The sequence below is a fragment of the Perca fluviatilis genome, chromosome 18 (assembly GCF_010015445.1).
Source record: "Perca fluviatilis chromosome 18, GENO_Pfluv_1.0, whole genome shotgun sequence".
Taxonomy (NCBI): Eukaryota; Metazoa; Chordata; class Actinopteri; order Perciformes; family Percidae; genus Perca; species Perca fluviatilis.
The window spans coordinates 19,685,534-19,706,872 of NC_053129.1; the positions used below are offsets into that span (position 1 = coordinate 19,685,534).

Consider the following 21,339-nt stretch of genomic DNA (forward strand, 5'->3'; position numbering starts at 1 on the left):
GGGAAGGCACACACCGTTCATCTAAACACACTGCCCACAATAGATGACACAGAGCCGGATTGAATGCCCCCCTTTACCTACAGGAACTCCTCACTCCCCAGACCTCCTCACGCACCCTCCGGTCTGCAACCACAAACACCCTCCAAGCCCCCAGAACCAAGCTCTGCAGCATGGGTGATAGGGCCTTTTCATCTGCTGCTCCGAGGCTGTGGAAAGCCCTCCCTGACCACCTGAGGGCCCCACAGACTACAGATGTTTTTAAACGAAACCTAAAAACATATCTTTTTAAAAAAGCTTTTTACTAAATGTATTTTATAGGTTTTCCTTTTAAATATTTATTGACCTTTTTTATTTTAATCATTGACTTTGATTTTTTAACTGTATTATTATATGCTCTGTAGCACTTTGAGATTGCTGTGAAGTGCAATACAAATAACATTTATTATTATTATTATTACCGTTCATCTACACACTTCCATGACACAGAGCTGGATTTAAATCAGCTAATTTTTAATAATAATAATAAATACTTCCAAGACTGTCAACCTCAGCTTCAGTTCATGCCATAATGTATTGACATGATTCATCGTTGATAAGCATGTCAGTTTCTGGGCAAGTCTCTCCAAATGTTTGTTACAGTTATTCTTACTTTCTGTTATAACATTCCTCCTGCAATTATCAGCCTCACTCGCTCATCATCAACTTAATCAGTTAGGATTTACTGTGAGATTAACTTGTTTTTCCAGTTGTCAGTTGGCCAACTTGATATCTGTGCCCAATATGACTTCATTTGGCAGGCCATCTTCCTCTAGGTTTAATGAGTTGTTTGTTCTAAATGCGCTGCACAGCATTGTCTTGTGATCTTTGTCACGTACAATCTTCCCCACCTTCAAGCCTGAAAACTATGGTCATCTCCTCAGCCCTCTTTCTAACAGGTGTTTCTTTTATTTTATCCCAAGTGTTTTCACCCACAGGACTGCAGCTGACTGGATGTTGTGCAATGTGCTGTACTGTTGTGCATGTCAAATCAGAGGAACGCAGCCATATCTGAGATACATGAACTGACAGATTTGGCTGCAATTTATCATCAATCCGACCAATAGATTTATATGGAGGATTGTGTCCACTCCAATCTTTTGTTTCACAGAAAAAAGGGAACTGCCCAAACTTGTGAGTACTTTACTTATTCATTTAGACACGACTCAAGTGTCTGGAAATGCTGAGCTGATTGCATCAATTGAGATCTACCTAATAAAGTGTATGTGTGACTCCTGCTCTTGTTCACTAATTAGCGTCTTTGGAAGTGATCAGTTTTTCGAGCTGTCATGTAGGAGCCTCCTACAAAAGAGATGCACACTTCACCAGCTGCACCAATATAACACACCCTTTTTTCTTCCTCCCTTTTCTCAGATAACTTCCCATGATGACAGCAATACAATCACTCATGTCCAACATATAACAGATGAATCTAGGGAAACAAAAAAAGGAGTGATATGAAAAAAGAAAAACAGTACGCTTGAGGTGAGATACCCTGTCAGCTCTCTGCAGAGATAAAAAAAATAAATAGTCAAATGTGTGTATTCCTTTTGCAGCTTGTGTTTTTACCGGTTTTGTATCATATTTCTTATCATGTATTTTACTTACTGTTCATTTAAAACATTCTCAAAATAAAATATTTTTGGAATGCTTTTTGGCCCTGCATAATTTGGACTAGTATCCAAAACATTTGGCAGCTTTAATCTACAGATAATGCATGCAAATTTAATGAATCAATGATTTCTAATAATAATAAATTCATATACATAACATTACATGCTAAGAGGCCAGCTGATTTATACAACATTAAGCCTGCACACTAGCCTTTCTTCTGTCCCATCAGTGACAATGGGTGCTGCTACTGTAACGACACCTGCAGGGAAATGTGCGGTTTTGGGTCAAGAGGAATATGTGGCGGACAGCTGGCTCAAAGCTGCGTATGCGACAGAGAAGAAAAACTACAATGCACGGTGGAGCATTTAACTTTTGGGGAATCAAGTCTGGGTGTAAACTCCCAACAGGATGAGGACCGGTGTTGGACTGTGACTGTGTGGGGTCCTGCAAAGTCCTAAAGATATAAAAGCCTTTTTCATTGGACATTTTGACAAGTCACAACAGGAAAAGCACATGTGTAAATAATAAAATGAATGATGGTTAAATTCCATTTAGCTGCTTCAGTCTCGGGGTCTTGTGCATGCTGGCACACTGACACATGAATAAAACAGAGCTATTGTTAATGTTTTGAGTGACACCTGTGCTTTTCCTAGTAGGATGAGTCAAAATGTATGCTGTGGAAAAGGCCTTAGCCCAGTATTATGAACAGCCACCCCTCTCACGTGGAGGACTGTGCCGGGTCATAGGACCTTACTTCCTCCTCCAATCCCCCCCCCTCCCCACACTGTGTGAAAGCTGCCAGACAAGTTCAACTGATTCTAGGATACAAAGCCAGTTAAACGAGCATAACATGAATTCACTTGATGTGGGTTTAGCCCGCAATAGCCTGTTGAGGGTTTGTTGAATGAAGTAAATGGTTCATGGTTTCCTGTGAGCAAACTTTAAAAATGCAAAGGCAGGACTCAGAATTGTTGTCAATATTTACTCTCCTACTCCTAAAATCAATGGATTGATAATGATCAGTCATGGATTTATGCCGATGACAACATCATGACGCCATATAGTACAAAGGTTCTTGACAAAGTTATTTCTTTCCTTCTCCATGATCCATATAGCGCCCTTCTGTGGTCTTAAATGTAAAGCACTGCTTTTTTTCATTGTGCAGTTTAACACACTTTAAAACAACATTAAATACAAAACAGTAAATGTCCTTTGGTCCTCATTTATGTCATAGTGTACAGTACATTCAGCGGCATCTTTCAAAAGCCGCTACCAAAAAACAGACACCCAGGCCTGACCGACATCAACGAACAATCTTTTGTACGGTCACAAGAAGGAATCTGCCAAAAGTCAGGATTAGCATTTCAGAGACACAGATTGTTATTCCTCCCAATGAAGCCCATTTTTGGACATAATAAGAGGGATCAGTCATTCTTTTCTCTCTTCTCTCGGCGGGCCTTTCGCTTGAGCTGGAGTGTCTTCAGCTCGGTCATAGTGGAAAAGGTCCTGTGAACCCACACCATCTGCCAATGTACAACACATACAAACAGGTGTTGAGTAGTGGTTTCATCATTTATTTGCTGTGGCAATATGAGGATAAACAATAACGCTTACCACAATGATGATTGTATTCAGCAGAAGAGGAATAGAGTAGACCAAAGATATAAACATGCCCGTGGAATCAAAGTACTGGAAATTAGAAAAGGACCTGCAAAAAAAAAAAAAAAAGCCTGCATGTGTCCCGTTTTTAAACAGGGGTCTCATTTATAAACGTGGCGTAAAAATGTGCGTATGCCACTTCCTACGCAAAGGTTGTGATTTATAAAAAACAAACTTTACGGGAGAATGTTCGGTCCTCCCGCAAATTCTGAACCATGCGTACGCACATTTTGGAGACAAAATAGGAATTGGTGACGCAGATGGTGAGGTGGTGAACTGAAGTCAGACTGCAGAGAGTAAATGGGAATAAGATTACTCGTAATATTTTCTAGTATTGATGCCTCACGCATATTCTTTTACTCATATATCATCCACTTTACCATGAAGATGAAATCCAGCAGTGTTATTTGCGCTTGTACTGAGTGATAATGGTTCCATAAACACCTCCAACTCAAATCTAAAATTAAAACTCGTTCTTAATACTTAATCGGCGCTGTCTCGCCGTCACATTGTCCGCTACGGAGCGCAGGAGGAGGAAACAGCCCGACTGCATGGAATACAGGATAGCATCAATACCCTAGCATTAGATAACGGCAGAACACAGTGTAAATAACTAAATATCTGTCTTTAAAACTGTGCATATATCATCAAATGTCAAAGTCTGGAAATACAGACGTTAAGCTCTCGCGCAATCGTTACACTTAATGTCTGGCTAATATGCCGATTTAGATTCCCTAATATAGCTGTAATAGTAATATAGCTGCTCTCTTGGATCTGTGTACTGAATTGGGTCCAGTAGAGAGGGAAACGCACCGGAACCGTGCCATTCCGTTCCAAGTACAGGTCCTCGCCACTCTGGGTGAAACCGGCTGTTTCCAGAGGGAAATGTCAGACAGCTGTGTTTTTTTTAAATAAATATTATATATAATCTTCAACTTTATCACTAAGGCTTGTTTGGATATAGTTCTGTTAAATCTTATTATATACGTCTGGTATACCGAAGCTGTCCCCGAGTGCCGTAACGCCTGCCGTTTTGTACGGTATTATTAATATAGGTAGTCCATAGATCCGGTTTACCTACACTGTGCGACAACAGGCCGAAATTATAATTCAATTGGCAGCAATTCCCGAACGTCTGAGAGGTTTTTTGCTTTTTCTCCACCAGTCGTCATGATTCAGTGTAACAAAAGAACAACTGCCAGGGTCATTAACATACTGATCAGCATTCACGAGGTGCTTTGCATTGACAATTTATGGTTAAAAATGGGTGTGTACAGGGCGGGATAAGAGGCTGATCCACGCACGCACACTTAGTAGTCAATCTGTGATTTATAAAGGGAACATTGCTTACAGGTGTGCGTACACACAGTTTTATAAATCAGACTTTTTTTCAGAGTACGTCATTTTGGGCTTTTGGGCGCATGTACACTTATAGTAAGGATCCTACGCACAGTTTTATAAATGAGACCCCAGAGCCTTTACATACACACATTATAAATAAAATACTGTTGAACAATGATCTTACCTCCAGTTCATTGCTGCCAGCTCATTTAGATATTCAGCACTATACACCAAGCCAACTGTGAGAGAGAGGTAATGTCAGTAAGAGAACACTAAAAAGCACAGACAGTTTGTTAGCCCCAAAACTCAACTTTCCCCATTTTCTTTACTTTGATCGGGTCAGCATTAGGTTATTTATCATTGAAAATCTTGTGGTCTACAGGACTTACTGATACTGTTAACCGGTTTTGAGATATACACACACACAGTAGTACTTGACCAGCGTAACCGTCTTATAATACACCCATGGTAGTAACATGATACAAATAAGAAAAATACATAACAATAACATTTTATAAATATATAAGTTAGAAAGCATTATACAGTATGTTAGTGTGCATAAATTAAATGTATGTGCAAAACCAACAGAGCAGTTTTCAAATCCAGATCGAAGCAACACAGATTAAACAGATGGATGCTTTTTTCCAGTACTGCCTTTTAATCACCTGCACACAGCTTTTTATTTTGATAGTATTTTTGCTTATGTATATACGCTAATTCACTGATTCTTGGGAATTTGGATAAAACAATTAAAAGTTAGTTAAATTACAAAATCTGAAGGTATATCATTTTAAACCAAGGTTGTGGCCGTTCAGCAATGTACCGGTGCAACTTCCTCATTTAGTATTTTTTTCATAACATTTTCTGTGTTTTTCCAGTTATTACTTGGTTTTTGTCAACACCATCATTCACAATATAAAGCAAATTATTTGGTCTTTATTTTGAGTTTTTAAATCATTATCTGGCATTCTTAGCACACATATATGCTGTTAAATGTTGAATATTCACTTTTGTTCATTTTTTACTACTGTTTCACGTGTACTCCTTTAAAAGATCTAACATCATACAACGTTTATTTAACAAACATATTTTTGTATTAAAAGAGACTATTACTTGAATAACTCAACAGAACTTTAGAAACATATTGTAAGCATATTCAACTAAAACTCCCTCCGACGGTGGTGACTTTAGAACGGACGGTGGTGACACTAATCGGACGGTGGTGACAGTGACCTCATTATAACATACAATTCCAAAATTTATACCACTCAAGTCAATGACTTCTTCCTTAACAACTTTATTTAACTATTGGGTCCAAACAATAACAATCCTGAGCATGCATATCATGTGAAAGAGTAGGTTTTTGTCACCACCGTCAGGTTTTCTGTCTGACGGTTGTGACAGACAGTCTGACGGTGGTGACAAAAACCTCCAAATGGTCCTCAACGGAGGCTAGAATATAATTGTTGATCACAATAAATACGGGCGCCCAGCTGTGGTTCTGAAACACAGCCGTGAGGATATCCACGAACATCCTCACTCTCACTATATTGCTTAATAGTAGAATGCAGTGTAGGCCTGTATGGAAGGAATATAGGGGTGGATTACATAAATAAAAATATAAAAGAGGTTAATGAATCATTACAGGTTATATCGGTATTTACTGTGATCAACAATTATATTCTAGCCTCCGTTGAGGACCATTTGGAGGATTTTGTCACCACCATCAGACTGTCACCACCGTCAAAAAAAAAATAAACCTATAAAAGAACCTTACATATGTGCAAATGACCCCCTGATTATAACCTTGACTCTTTTTATTCATGAAAATGATATTAATTTCCAACAGAATTAGCACTTTTCTTAGTGGGACATGTTTTTGCCAAAGTTTCAAGAATGAGTGAATTGTATGCTGTAAACCAGCAGCAATAATGGTTACTCTTGTGACAAATGTCTGAGAAAAGCACCTACATGCAATCAGCCAAACACCTTCCCCAAAGGCAGATTCTGGCCCATATGGCATAGGGCAATATATATACAGTACAGTATACCCACTACAATACATAAGACTAGCTACACAACTGATGTACATGTATGTTAGTTTTTAATTATACTCGCTACCAATCAACAGTTTACATTAGGGTAAGGTAGGTATCTTTCTTATTTACTTACCCATGAGAAGGAAGTGACATATCTGAGCTCTGTAATACCTGCACGTCACCACGGTTAGAAACAAACACACAACATGAAACACTAACAGCCCGATTAGCCAAGGCTCCGACCACTGCACCTACGAACAGTAAACAAACAGTAAACAAAAAAGAAGCATCAAATTAGTCCCTTTAACCAAAATATAAATGCTCTAAGTGGGTAGCGATGGTCGCAATAGCTAACCCGTAGCTAGCTAGCTAGCCAGCAGCTAGAGAGTCACGAAATGTAACTTACAGACAAGAGAAATGTCCATATCGATGTAATTCTTAAATTGCTGAACCCATCGATGGGGATAGAGCTGCTATTTTCTGCTTTCTGGTCCGTCATCTTCACAAAACTCTGCTCAGCATAGGCATGTAAACAAGTAAAAAGACTACGGAAGGAGCACTTCTGTCGCCAAAGAATTACGTCACCGAGGTGAATACGTAGTTAATTGCTTATTTAAACGGCGAGTCCATGGTAAGTTATTAAAAAAATGCACCCCCATACAGATGGCAAGAAGGGGGAAATTAGCTATAAGTACAAAAACCTTTTTTTTTGTACCAGGATGTAAACATGCTGCTGTGAAATTGGGATTTTTTAACATGTGGGTAAATCATGGTGTATATACTGTCTATGGGACTGACCCACTTCAAGTGGCCATTTGAGGAACTGTACTTGAGCCCCGGAACAGTTTCTTCCTGAATAGCATAGGCTATATGACAAAATTTAAGATTAAGAATTTAAAACTGACTCTAATTTAAGGCAACTAGCAATAATACAAAAAATACAAAACATACAGTATATTTAAAAAAACAAGAACACACAACTATAATTTTCCTGAATTTCCAAAATGTCACATAAATCACATAAAATGTGTTATTTTCTCCATTCGTTTACAGACATTACATGTTAAGCAATAGGTTGATAATTCCCTGGATGAGTGTATTCTTTCCCTGGTTTGTGGGTTGGTACTTGGTAGGTTGGTGCCTACGACAGTCTCTTTCCAGTTTTGCACCAACTTTCCCTTTTCCCATACTTTATTACTGTTCAAGTAAGACACCTTAGATGTCTCACAAAGATGATTTTTCATCACATAACAAAACAGTCGTTGCCTTGTGGAGACATCCTCTGTTGGTTTCCTAATAGCACAATTCAGTAATGCCTTACTACTTAATACTTAATACATACTAAATTATTGATATCTTCCTTTTGTAATATCATTCTCTAGCAAGCGTCTCTCCCTCTTCTCCCCTAGTCTCAAATATAATCTGAATTTTTGTGGCAGCATATCAGTTTTTTTCATCTGTTACAGCAGTAAATGGATACATTTCCTTCTAATCCCATCCATTATTCTAATCATCCCTCATATCTTATCAATATCTCTCTTGCCTCTGAATTACAAAATTTCTTCAAAACATTCTATTTCCCTTACATGAGCTTGCATCCTTTGATATTCAACAATAATCTGGTATTTCTGTCTTTTTAGCACTTTAAAGGCTTTATTTTGAGACTTTATTGCTTTAGCACACTCCTTTGTCCACCATTAATAAATGATTGCATTTTGTCAAACAGTTTATCAACATTTGATCATGCACCAACTTACAAATATCATGACTTGAATAACCTTTAAAACTGAACAAACTCACACGTTTAGAAATGATAAAGTGTTTGGGACTAGCTTTAAAAGTCACACCATTATATTCCAATCTGATCTAATCTGAATCTAATCCCCATCACCTCCAGTCATCAGTAGTCAGTTGTCCGTTTATTGCTTAGACAGTTTGAGAATTGAAATACTCTTAAGATTAGTGGTCCAGTTGCTCCACTCTGAGAGGGGGGAGGGGTGGCCTGGTTTCTTACTCATTGTGCCTACATCCTTTCAGCCTTGATTTACTCATCTTTTCAAATCATGATGTCTATATGCCTTATGTCTATGCCCTATATTATCTGCAGCTACAGTAAATCATTCCTGCTGCAGGTGCACATTCCCACATTATCCCTTTGCACACATGCAAACACCAGCTAGATTCTTGATAAAAACACATTCTCCAAGTGAAAAAAAGGCACATGTTGCACGAGCAATATGTGGTGTATGTGTATATAATTTTACGATCTTAACTGTGTATATTTCTGCAAATCTAGTTAAAAAGTGTGCCATATGGTATATTATGACCAACAGTAGAACATTAGGTTAATAAAATCAACAACATCTCACCATTAGTAAATAATGAAATAAATGATGACTAGATTAGAACATCATAGTAATACCTGTTTTTTCTACTTTGACAAGTCAAAATGTCTGCTGTGAAAAAGGCCTATTTTATAGAAGCATAAGAATATTTTGATTACAATTTATAGAAACCAACATAAAAATGAAATTTTAAATACACAAACATTATAAACATATGAACTGGTATATACAGTACAGTTTGCAAAGAAACCGGAGGAGGTGCATGCGGCTCGGCTCAGGTCGTATTTCTTCCTGGGTGAAAGTCGGGGACAAAAGTAGCAGCCATTGTGATCGGAGTAGAGTAGCCGAGGGCAAAATTGTACAGCCCAAGCATTAGACATTTCCAGGTAGAGCGCAGTGCCTTGCCAACATTCTGAAAGACAAACATACGGCCATAATAATCAACTCTGTAGACAAACAATAATACAATTATCTATAGACTATTGTAACTAATCTACTCATGATCATTCAGAGGAGGATTCAAATGTGAATTACAGTAAACCACACAACTATGATATAATTATTTTTATTCCCACATTATTTAGATGAGAGACTGTGCTACAAAGCTTAATAAGTTGTTTTAACAGAATTAGGTTAAAGATATGGCAATTAAGAATTGACATTAAATCAGACAGAAGCAACAGGCACATGTGGTGTTTTAGAACAATAACACCACAGGAGGAGTGGTGCAGTCTGCATTCATCCCTAAAATGTAAACAAAAATCCCCGTGAACACTATTGTCTCCTGTACTCTTTAAACAGGAAAGGGCTGACCGTCTGAAGCGGATACAGGAAGTCAGATGTTTTTTAATAATAGAGCAAAAACAATCCTACTGTAAACTCAATGTAGTAAAACATGACTCTACTCACTAGTTGAACTCATTATTAAACTACCAAAATAATGACACAAAAATAAGGTACAGATTATAAATAGGATGTTTGACAACTCTAAAAAACGCGTTATTGAACCTTGATTGAAGATGTATTTGACTGACTACCCTTTCCAAGGTGAAGAATGAACTTTCACACTTCAGTAGCCTATCACACATTTCTGATTAGTTTATCTGACATTCTTCAGCATGTTTTCACAGATGTATGTAGTTCACTGATAAGAGTATAAACAAGAATACCAGCTCACTGATAAATGTATTTTGGTCATGAGCAATTTCCTTATAAATCACAACATAAAGCAATTCAAACTGTAAAAAGACTGCTGGTACTGTGCTGCATTTTTTGTTACTGAAAAGAAGATTTGATGTTGTGCATATAATTAAGGAGGATTTGTAGGGTAAAGGCAATTACTATCTTGACATATTGACTTCAGTTCAGCTAATACTTGAACTGCAATCATTCCATTACTTTAGTCAGCTAATGTGTGTAGATTTATTTGCACACTGGTTCCACAATTTTTCTATAATCAACATTGTATTAGAATAATTTGAATGATACTGATGATTGATGTCCTGTTGAGTTTACATTTCAACTTACCCAAATTGAAACTACAAGAAAAGACAAAAGTTGTATCAATTCAAGTACAGTATATTCATACAAAACAAACACTGTATTAGTTCATATTCACTGAACATGAACAAAACGTTGAACAGTACTTTTAAAAGGTCCCATGGCATGAAAATTTCACTTTATGAGGTTTTTTAACATTAATATGCGTTCCCCCAGCCTGCCTATGGTCCCCCAGTGGCTAGAAATGGCGATATGTGTAAACCGAGCCCTGGGTATCCTGCTCTGCCTTTGAGAAAATGAAAGCTCAGATGGGCCGATCTAGAATCTTGCTCCTTATGAGGTCATAAGGAGCAAGGTTACCTCCCCTTTCTCTGTACCTTTTTCAGAAAATTTGGCCCACTCATGAAAAAGAGACATCATGGCTTGCAAACAAGCAAAGTGGCAGTTGGTCAAGGCCACACCCCCACCCTCCACCGTGACTCTATCCACAGTTGAACTGATTATTCAACTCTACATCCATATAGGTATGCTTAAGTTGAGTCAACTACACTAGGATAACAAAACCTGTGTATAGATCATAATAATAGCAGCCAACATGACCCACTAATATGAGTATGTTAATATTCAATACAAACAAGTGTGCCTTTTCACTGACAAACTTCAGTGTTAGTTAGTAGTGTTATCTGTAATAATGTTGTTTAAGGTCATAGTTTGCAAGTCATTTCCTTATCAATCACACAGACGTATGGGTTATTATTGCTTTTACTGCCCAGGAAATAGACCACTGATGCTGTTAAAGGAACTCACCTCATGTTATCTCTACAGACTGTGCTGCATTTATCCTGACCTCTACATTGTTTGTCAGGATGTTCTTCTGTCTCCTCAGCTATGCACTTTGCTCAGAGAGGCCAGACAGGGGACACATATGAAGCTTTAAAGCTCTTTAGTGAGACTTATTTCTGTCTTTAGTCTGACTGGTCAATTGTGGCCCAGAAGAGCAGAGATCCAAGATGAACTGGTGCTGTTTGCCAAAGAGAAAACAGCTGTAATTCTTATGTGATCATACCTGCAAGCTTTTATCCTAACTGTGATAAATACATTTGTTTAATTTTAGACATACAACCTTTCAGTGGTTCGTAAGCTCTAAAGCTGTATTTTTTATGACTAGTTATTACCTCAATAATTACAAACTAAATGGGATGATTATGCAGGAACATCATATAACACAAAGTACTAAAACAGCCCACATACTGAGCAAATTCATATTTTCAGGATACTTTATGGGTGACAACAGATTTATGCAGATTCATTTTAGGAGTTTTGCAGTTTTTTCAATAATGAATGTATTCAATTAATTTGATTGAGACTGAAAACAATTATGTTTTTAAATTTTTTACACCACAGTGAAACTTTTATAGTGCCATAAGAATACACACCGTTTCATGTTCATTAAATATTAACAGGTCAAGAAAATGTAAACTGGGAACACCAACCTTCTTTACTTTTTTGTACTTTTCTTTCTTCCTTTTCTTCTTCTCTACTTTTGCCTTGACTTGCGTCTCCTCATCCACCAGTGGCTCATACCTCTCTGGCAGAAATGCAAAATGAACTTCTCTGTGGCTCTTCTCATTTTGTCTGCTGTTGTGGCACACTGGCTGGCTGTCATTGTGGCCAGAGTGATACAGACTCTCTTGGTGATCCACGCAGTCCACATGCCGTTGATATTTTGCTGCTCGTATATTCAGAGTCTCACCTGATGCTGAATTTCTGTCAAACAACCTTGATGGAAGAGATTTGGGCTTCATGTTGTCCACTTGTCGCAGCTTTCAGGGATGTAATAAAAAGTACCACTTTCCTCAGGAGGGCAGGTATGTTGTCAACAGATGTTATGTGCATGAGTGGAAGTGCATTCCAATGGACTGCCTTGTGTGAAGGATTTGGCTCAAAGCCCTTAAAGGTGCAAATCCTTCCTCCTCACAAGACTGACCTTAATAGGGCTTCAAGTTGAATGTTTCAACACAGATCCAAATCAAAATGACTTTTATCCAGTGAATAACGAGCTAAGGAAAACAGCAGGATTATGTGTTTACTGTGTTCTGTCACAGTTTGGTAAAAAAGAACTACTAATCCTGCTCAAAACCAAAGCCCTCTTGATGGGTAAAGAATAACATGTGGCTGCACTTCTTAAACACAACTGATGGAGGCCTTAGCACTGCAAAGCAACAAAGATGACAATGTGATCGTGCCTTTGAGGTTAAGGCTGAGGTTGGCTGACAGTCTTTCCCAGGGAAACTAAACAGCATACTACAATCACATGGCCTTTAGTCCTGAATGGATTACTTCATCATAGCTCATTTACTAAGTGAATATACAGTAACAAAGTCAATAAATCACATCTGGGTGGTCTAACTGCTCCACAGTCAAAGCTTTATGCTCTCTTTATGAAGCTGGCCAATCCCCGTGTTTGAAACTGCAAACCAAACTCTTCAAAAGGAGGAACCTTGCATCCTAACTTATATTTTGACATTAGAGCTGCAGCTTCAGAAAAATCTGCTTGCCTTCTGCAAAGCTGAACATGTTGCCAAAATGATGGATGAGGTTAGGAAAGGATGTAGGCCTGCACTTTACAGAAACAGAGAATACCACCTGACTGATCCAGGACTTATCGATTGGCTATGAGGCACATGTATTCATTGAGAGCCAGGGTAACCTGCAGCTTTTAGCAAACATTTAATTTCTGGGTGTTAAAATAATACAGACCATGAAAGAGTCTTCAGCTTGGTAGCCAAAAACAAAACTATACACACTTCTCAATATTCATCAAGGGGAATTAGGAGTGATCTGAAGTATGACATGAGAGTAAATTGATAAGAAAGGGTTACCAGAGGAAAGGAGGATTGGTTCAAGGTAGGTTCATGGCAGATACATCTTCAGAAAGAAAAACAGTGTAACAATTTATGATACCAATTCATTATACCAACTAAAACAGATGAGAGAGGCTTGGTTCAGTTTCGCAAAATGAACTTTACAGATTCAAAACAGTGGGTTTACTGAATAGGTAAGGAACAGTGGCATTTAAAAACTGTGCAGATATAATCCAGACAAGATTGAAATCTATAGCAGCCTCCAGAACAGCAAACTGAGCCACTTATTGTTTGACTGGAGTTTGGCTCCATCTAGTGTTTTGATGGCACACTGACATTCAGTCCTGCAGGCGGCCTCTTGCTGAGTGCTTCAAAACTTCAAATCAGTTGATGATACACACACTTGACTGATCAGCAGCTACTTAAACTCAGGTGTGTCTGTTGCTCTCTGTTTTTCATATCCAAGTTCTCAAAAAGGTAAGGTGACTCCATTTCCGTCACAACATGGAACACATGGAAATGCATATCAAAGATTTGGAGGCATGGTTTTTACATTGTGGCAGTGACTTTATAAGACAAAGACTTTTAGTAGGAAGAAAATTTTGACTTGTCATAGCAGGTAAAGCGAAGTGATGAGGATCTTTTCTATTAAAGTGCCCTAGTAAACCTAATATTGTGCTTCCTAGTGAGACAACATGCACTGTACCAAGAGCTTGGAAGTGAGAAACCTAAATCAAATGCAGCTATTATTGTTTTTAGTCCCTTCTGGTGGTTTAGCTGTGAAAATGTGTTTGGAAACTGTTTAATGAAACACAGGTTAGCTGCTAATGTCTTATCTTAACTGCAGTGGTTCTGTTTTTTCCTTGAGTAATGTGTATTTTATAATATACTTACTGTTATTATAAGCACAGTGGATTTAATCCACATACTCACTATTGGCAAATGTGATTTAATCCACCACTGAAAATGGTTCCAAAAAGCACCATTTTCTCCTGATTGAGTAATGTTTGCTAAAATTTACAGAGGCCAGCTGTTTTCAGAAATTACTAGTGTGGATGCAAACCTGTCTTCTTCTTCCTCTGCCTTTGTAGGTTGAATATGGCAGCAAGACCTTTACAAGTTAATTCAGGATCAAATGGAGGGAACCTATTCACTCACGTTGGTGGCGGACCAACAGCTGAGCAGCAAGATCCAGGACTGTACGGCACCAGCCAAGACCCAGGACCTTCATTCCATCCCCAACACTACATCTCTGCCCGGCCTGTCTTACATGCTCTACCTCCACCCCATTTCCTCCAGTGCCAGTGGCCCATGCCCTTCTCCTATTCCCCTTTTGGTGGCTTCCCAGGCATGGGTGAGGCTTATGGGGTTTTTCTTTTGTAAATTTTGGTGCCGATATTCAGGTTTTAGACATTTGGTCGATTCCCTTTTTCTATTGCTGTATTTGAGGTGAAAGCTAAAAGGACATTCACTACTGGGTACAGTTTGTTTGATACAAGTGGTGGCCACAATAACATGAACATGCCTGTACAAACATTGTCATCTAATACAAATATGTAATGTATGAAATATTATTTATTTATATGTAAACTCAGGTTTTTATATTGTAAGGTAGTGCCTATTGGACCATCATCTCAGTTAATTTGACTAATACTTTTTTCTACCTCTCAGGCTATGGTATGGTCATGCCCTCATTCCCTCCTCCTCCCTATATGCAGGCTCCAGCCTACATCCTGCCCCACCCTCACATTCAACCAGTCGACTACAGACGGTTGCTCCACCCCCAAGTCCATGTTCCCAACGCACCCTACCGGAACCAAAACCAGACCTGCAGAATTCACCCGCCTCATGCTGGCCGTGTTCGAGAAACCGTGAACTCTGAGGTCCAAACAGAACCCACACAGATAGACGGTGGTTACGGTGAGGAAAGCCCACCTGTCAGCTCAGATTCTGCCTGTGGATCAGCCTCAAACTCTCCATCATCCTCAAGTTCCAGCTCCCAAAAACGAGGTTCTGCCGAGGTTGAAAACTATACCTTACCCAGCAGTAATGCAAAAGACACCATGGTTAAAAGGTCCAGCACAAGTAGCACAGTCAAACACCGCTTTAAAGTCCTGCACCCTACAGAAACGAAGACTGTCCAGTCAGATGTGAGAGCAACTCTAGAAACACAGAAGAGCCGGAAAGACTTTGTTGTTCAGAAGAATATTTCCCCTTGCAGAAACAATGACTTCCATTTTTGGTCAGTGAGTTCTCCAGATGGCATTGTTCCTGTGTGTAGCTCTTCTCAACAAGAGGAGGAGGTTGTCAAAGAGAGACGTGTCTCTGTTCCTGACATTCTGAGGAGTTGGGGAGGTGGCACGCCGCAGGCAACAATGCTGAAAATGGCAGACAAGTTGCTTGAGACTGACCACCAACTGCCATCTTATGAAACTGAAGTAGAGGATAAGTCAGTTTACCAGAGTCAAACTGAGACCAGAAATGATCCAGTGGTGGCTGACTGTGCTTTTGCTCACGATGATGCTGAGGGTAACTTAAGGTATAAGGACAGTGCAACCCTTTTCAAGATCCTTAAACTGAGAAAAGGTCATGAAGAGCGAAAGGCAGAATCCAGAAGAGAAAATGAGCCTGTGGGATTGGTTGGCTCTGTAAGGCACTTACCCTACAGAGATGAACTGCTACATTCATTTAACAAATCCCAAAAGCTCCCTGACAATGAGCAAGAAGAGGGCAACGAGACAAATCCACATGAAGACACTACAGAGATCATTCCCTATCAAATGTTTTTAAAAGGCTGTCAGATGAAGACAAAAATGAATGAGTCTGTTTGGTCTGTGGAGTCTCTGCCCCTTTTTATCCCCACTAAGGAGTGGCTGCTGAACAGCATGTTTGAGCCTGAAATAACTGACCCCGTTCCAGTGTCTGACAGCTGGCTCGTTTTCAGTACCCCAGCTGAGAAGTTAAGTCCACCAAAGGAGGAGAGTGAAATTGATGCCTCAGAAATGAGGAGAACAAAGAGAGGCCAGAGCAAGACTCCTTCAGAAAATGATCACTTCGCTTCCCCAACTCTGCAGAATAAACTAAATTTAACTACCCTCACTGAAGAGGACATGGACACAAATAGGTCTTCTGAACCAGAGGCTAATCAAAGCCCAAACCAGGAATTGCTTGTTGTAAATGAACAGGAGAAAGGCCCCTGCTCCTCTGTGCAGGAAGAAACCCTTTTCTTGAAATCTGCAGCAGGGGAGAAAATCTCAACAGGCCAGCTAATTCGCCAAAACGGAGTGGACACAGAGGTGGGGGATGGAGCATGTGGGAAAGAAGTCAGTCTGAGAAACAAGCAACTGTGTGTCCCCAAGGCTGACGAGAAGATGACTGAAGTGTCTCCATCGAAGGGATGTTTAGTGGAATGTGGCATCCAGTGTACTGAAATGAAGTGTGCATGTAAAGAGATGAGCAGCATGGGACCAAGAAGGCATCCTTTCAAATATTCAGGTGACTTGCTTTGTAATTCAACAATGATGGACATGTGCAATGCCCTTTTGCCCCTTGAGAAAAATATGTGTAGTGCTTTACTTACCTCCATAGATATGAAGAAGGCAAACAATGGCCAGGCTGAAGGATTCAGCATAATGGAATATGGGCTGAAAAACCAGAAGAGGAATGGTAACCGGAGGAACCGGGGTCAAGGTAAAGCCTGTCATCTAGATCGAAGGGTCAGAATTTCAATTTGGTTTATATACTGACGGACGGACAGACGACAGACATGTAGTTTATACAGGACTGGTAATTTGGTGTCTTACGATATCAAATAAAAGTGTATATAAAATGTATACTTTTTTCTTTGTAATTCTGAACACGGGCCATTTTATAAAATGTCAGTCATCCCTTCAATCCTAGAACATGGTGTAAAGTATAGTAAATCGCATCAGAAAAGAGAGTTATGATCAAATGATCATAACTCTAAATTGCTAATTAACAGATTTTACAACCGGACACATCATTTCTTAGCTGCCTTTTTGGATTTACTTGCAGTATCTGCTACTGCAGTCTGGACTTGTATCACAATACTTTCCACCAGAAAGGTCAAATGACAAATGAAGCCTTCATGAGCAGTCTAGTGCAACTTGACTTTGTGTCAGTCACCTATGATTTTTAAAGTGGTATTGGTGGGTTATCACCAAATGACATACACGGTTACGTAGGAAGATGTTTCTAGATTTCATTGCATCAGACAAAGGTTTCTACTTGTTCACTAACCTGCATAATGTATAAGTGAGATGAAAGCAGGCTTTCTTTGCTTGATAGTTTGTTGCTTCTTCTAGCAGGTGGAAATGGAAGGAACCCACCGCACTGAGCACCACTGACTACACTCTACAAGACAACACTTGGTTTAAAAAAAATCTATTTTAAATGTTGAAATGTAATTTCTATTATTAATAAATGTTTTTGTATCAATATTCAAAGTATGTCTGGAGATTTAAACATGGTTTAAGATCTTAAAAGAAAATTGTGTCGGAAGTAATTCATTTCCTATGGAGATTCGCAGACCGCATGCGAATGGGGTCCGAGCGAGTACGGTGCAAAAAAATTCTCTTGCGACAGGCTACGGATGGTTCCTATCCGACAATTCCATAGACAGTATATAAGAATGGACCAACAGATCCCGTTGCTCTGGACGGAGACCAGTGAAGGATATTAGAAGCACTTTTCCGGTGAGCGCTGAGCGTTACTGCGCAGCCTCCAACTGAGCTCGAAGACGTAGATGTGACATGAGCAACCTGTCTGAAAGTTGGAAGTCTTGTGGTAGCTGTGCCAAGAGAAATCTCAATCATTCCCAATCTTGCAGAGACAGAGAGCGTAGGTATAGGAGATGACATGGGCACAGGCTAATTATTGCTAACTAAAATGCAAGTTAACATAGTAATTAAACCTAAACAGCTCATGTAAGTCGAAACTGCCTGCGAGCTTCTCCTGTACTACACGGTAATTCCTCTGTGACACAATCGTTAGCCTATTTTTACAAAATCGTCTGCTACGTTGCCATAACGTGAGGTACAAGGTAATGGAGCCTTTTATACATTGTTTCTTTAGAAATAAACAATGGACAAATAGTCTTTAAACGCTTCAGATGTAAAGTTATTCGCTGTCAAAGTGACGTGAAAGTGTTTCCATCCAACAGCTCTAAAGCGAATAAAAACCTGTCATGACATCACATGCTGTTTTGCGATTAAATTGGTATATTGATTTGAGACATGGTGTTTATGGTGTTTCCATTCATTTTTGCACTGAATCGCACAACATTCAAGCGAACTTTTGCGAACAAAGTTTTGCTAGACAAAAGTAGTTAATATTAGAAGCTAAGCTACGATGGGCCTTTGACCGAGGATCTGATCCAGCTCATCAAAAAGGTGGAACTTTCCTTTTATTTTCCCTCCGGCACCGCTGCGAGACAACTCTCTTTTTGAGCCGTGTATCGCTGTTTGAGCGCCTTCCATTTACTCCGCAGGACGTCCCACGGCTTGTCGTAAGGGCATTCTAAAACGCTTAACGTGAAAAAGCTTAACGTGGTTTAATGTATCTAAACAATGATCAGTCATCACCAGATTTATCATTGTCATATCTTGTCATGAACACTTAAGCCGGTCAAAAAAACTAAATCGAAATCCAACGATTATAGAAGTTATCTCACGTTAATGTTTTCTTCATTATAGTGTCAGATAACGTCCATAATATTTGGACATTGGGTTAGATTTGACAGTTTTAAGTGGTTATGATGAGCAATATAGGTGATATTTGGTGATGATTGATCGTCGTTTAGGTACATTAAACCACGTTAAGCTTTTTCACATTAGGACTTATAAAGCCAATGAGAACCGTGGAGAGTCAACCCCCAGCCGCTCCGCTGCCCTGCTGTGAAGCAGAAACGCTTTATGTCAGATATGTCCATAATATTGGACTTTGGGTTCGAGTTTTTGACAGTTTTCAGTGGTTATGAGGAGCAATATGAGAGAGAAATTAGGTAATCATTTATCATTGTTTAGGTACATTAAACCAAAAAGCTTTTTCCTCGCCATAGGGCGCAATGATGAAGAAAACATTAACGTGAGATAACTTCTATAATCGTTGGATTTCGATTTAGTTTTTTTGACCGGCTTAAGTGATTATGACAAGATATGACAATGATAAATCTGGTGATGATTGATCGTTGTTTAGGTACATTAAACCACGTTAAGCTTTTTCACGTTAAGCGTTTGAATGTCCCTGTCGTAACCTTTGTTGGTCATTTCCTTCGCGAGCTCCTGATAAATGATGGCGTTTCTTAAATTTTTGCTATCTAAAATAGCTGTTATATTTTTATGGTAAATTAAAAAAGTATCTTAAAATTGATTCAATTTTCTCGTTTGTCCGCTTACATCGGTTTTTGTTGACAGCTGTCATGTGTGCAAACAGAACGGAAATACTGGGCGGAAATGAACTGAAACTTCTTCTTCTTCGTTTTATTGCGGGTTGCAACCATAAAATGACCTAAATCTTCATCGCAATTCATTATTTATTCGGCAAATAACGTTTCCATCAGCGTTTATTGCATAAGCCGTATATCGATCAAGAGAAAATCCAATGAGACCGAACGTATTTTCTTTGAGTCGATATTCATGAAATTCAGTCGGATTTTACGGTTTCCATAAGGCATTTTTCATTCGATATCACTTAATTCGGACAAAAACGTGTGGATGGAAACATAGCTAGTGGAATGCTAACGGGAGTTGATAGTTTTGTAGCATCAAAATGGCGCCATAGGAGGTTCGAGTTCTGAAGCGAAGCTTAGCCCCTTGAGTACGACATCCGCTGGATGTAGAGCTCAACAGTCCCGCCCCTCCTCTGAGAGACCTTGGGTTCCGGAAGTAAATTTCCCATTCATTTCTCCCATTGACGTCTGGAAAAATCCGTATATAAAGAGTTTTAGACAATGCCTTAGGCTAACCAGATGGTACGTGACTCATAAGCATACAACGTACCATTTTGAGTGAAAAAACGAACAGAAAATCCAAAAAAAAGTCAAAGGTACAAGACTGTACATATCATCATTTCAGGGCGAAGGAACTACTCATCCCACCGCGCACCACTGAATAAAGGAAGCTACGTTAGTTTAGCTAACAGCTAATTTGGCTAACCGCTAGCTGAGACAGCATGTAATAACTTTAAAAGACCTTCAAAATAAAACCTGAAAATAACCGTTAAAATATATAACGGCTGTTATATCAGCTGTCGTCTGCTTTCCCAGTGTTTAGTTGAGTCAACGTTATTTTAGACTGAATCAAGCTGTCAGCTAGCGGTTAGCCAAATTAGCTGTTAGCTAAACTAACATTAGCTTCCCGGCGGAGGCTAACAGCAGAAGCGTGGAACAGATCGTGATTCGTGCAGTGTCCTCGTGACGGATCGTGCAGGCAGCTCCCACTCCTCACCAGCATGAGTTCCACCAATCGAAGGCATCTCTGTGGGATTGTGGGATTGTTCAGGATTGTAGGTAATGAAGTACTTATCCAAGACATCGCGAATAAAATACGTTTATCTCAAAACAAGGTTGGCGCCCCATGATTTTTGGCGTCTATATGAGCATATAGAATCGCTTAGTCACGTTGTCATGCTGGTTTTAAGTCTACCATCGACAGTTACCATTTTATGGCTTATACTCCAATTTGTCAATGGAGAAATTGCATGGAATTTATACTTCCGGAACCCGCTGTGGGCGGGACTGTTGAGCTCTATTGCGTATAGAAAGCCAAAGTAACGCCCTTCTACTTCCGGTCCATGGGACCTTAATTCGGAAAAAATATGAATGAGAGTCAATGGAGAGATAATTATCTTTTGATCCCGTTTGAATTGAGCCATGGATTACAAATATGATGTTCGTCAATTTAAAACATTATTTTTCAACCG

The 21,339-nt window shown here is 39.3% G+C and overlaps 3 protein-coding genes across 3 annotated transcripts; 1 reads left to right on the top strand and 2 right to left on the bottom strand.

Annotated features, from left to right (window-relative positions):
- Positions 1–1,934: 1,934 nt before the first annotated feature.
- tmem18 (transmembrane protein 18) lies at positions 1,935–7,498 on the bottom strand. The gene is made up of 5 exons (XM_039782521.1): positions 7,096–7,498; positions 6,823–6,940; positions 4,835–4,889; positions 3,265–3,358; positions 1,935–3,173 (listed from the first exon to the last, which is right to left on the bottom strand). Exons 1-5 carry the CDS (start codon positions 7,186–7,188, stop codon positions 3,075–3,077), a joined length of 459 nt encoding a protein of 152 aa, XP_039638455.1. The 5' UTR covers positions 7,189–7,498; the 3' UTR covers positions 1,935–3,074.
- Positions 7,499–8,322: 824 nt separating this feature from the next.
- On the bottom strand, positions 8,323–12,572 carry LOC120547106 (uncharacterized protein C1orf115-like). Its single transcript, XM_039782522.1, has 2 exons — positions 12,028–12,572; positions 8,323–9,446 (listed from the first exon to the last, which is right to left on the bottom strand). Exons 1-2 carry the CDS (start codon positions 12,337–12,339, stop codon positions 9,309–9,311), a joined length of 450 nt encoding a protein of 149 aa, XP_039638456.1. The 5' UTR covers positions 12,340–12,572; the 3' UTR covers positions 8,323–9,308.
- Positions 12,573–14,188: 1,616 nt separating this feature from the next.
- On the top strand, positions 14,189–17,858 carry LOC120546417. The gene is made up of 5 exons (XM_039781342.1): positions 14,189–14,214; positions 14,490–14,752; positions 15,070–16,893; positions 16,987–17,088; positions 17,727–17,858. Exons 1-5 carry the CDS (start codon positions 14,204–14,206, stop codon positions 17,753–17,755), a joined length of 2,229 nt encoding a protein of 742 aa, XP_039637276.1. The 5' UTR covers positions 14,189–14,203; the 3' UTR covers positions 17,756–17,858.
- Positions 17,859–21,339: the final 3,481 nt, after the last annotated feature.

What these genes read in the sequence shown, in the direction of transcription:
- tmem18 (XM_039782521.1), bottom strand. Translation starts at nt 7,188, where the DNA reads ATGACGGACCAGAAAGCAGAAAATAGCAGCTCTATCCCCATCGATGGG. An exon ending in CTGGCAGCAATGAACTGGAG is followed by an intron (nt 3,359 to 4,834) that starts GTAAGATCATTG and finishes TTTTTTTTGCAG; the next exon opens with GTCCTTTTCTAATTTCCAGT. An exon ending in TGAATACAATCATCATTGTG is followed by an intron (nt 3,174 to 3,264) that starts GTAAGCGTTATT and finishes GTACATTGGCAG; the next exon opens with ATGGTGTGGGTTCACAGGAC.
- LOC120547106 (XM_039782522.1), bottom strand. Translation starts at nt 12,339, where the DNA reads ATGAAGCCCAAATCTCTTCCATCAAGGTTGTTTGACAGAAATTCAGCA. An exon ending in AGTACAAAAAAGTAAAGAAG is followed by an intron (nt 9,447 to 12,027) that starts GTTGGTGTTCCC and finishes TTTGTCTTTCAG; the next exon opens with AATGTTGGCAAGGCACTGCG.
- LOC120546417 (XM_039781342.1), top strand. An exon ending in TGGTGGCTTCCCAGGCATGG is followed by an intron (nt 14,753 to 15,069) that starts GTGAGGCTTATG and finishes TCTACCTCTCAG; the next exon opens with GCTATGGTATGGTCATGCCC. An exon ending in CCGGAGGAACCGGGGTCAAG is followed by an intron (nt 17,089 to 17,726) that starts GTAAAGCCTGTC and finishes TTCTTCTAGCAG; the next exon opens with GTGGAAATGGAAGGAACCCA.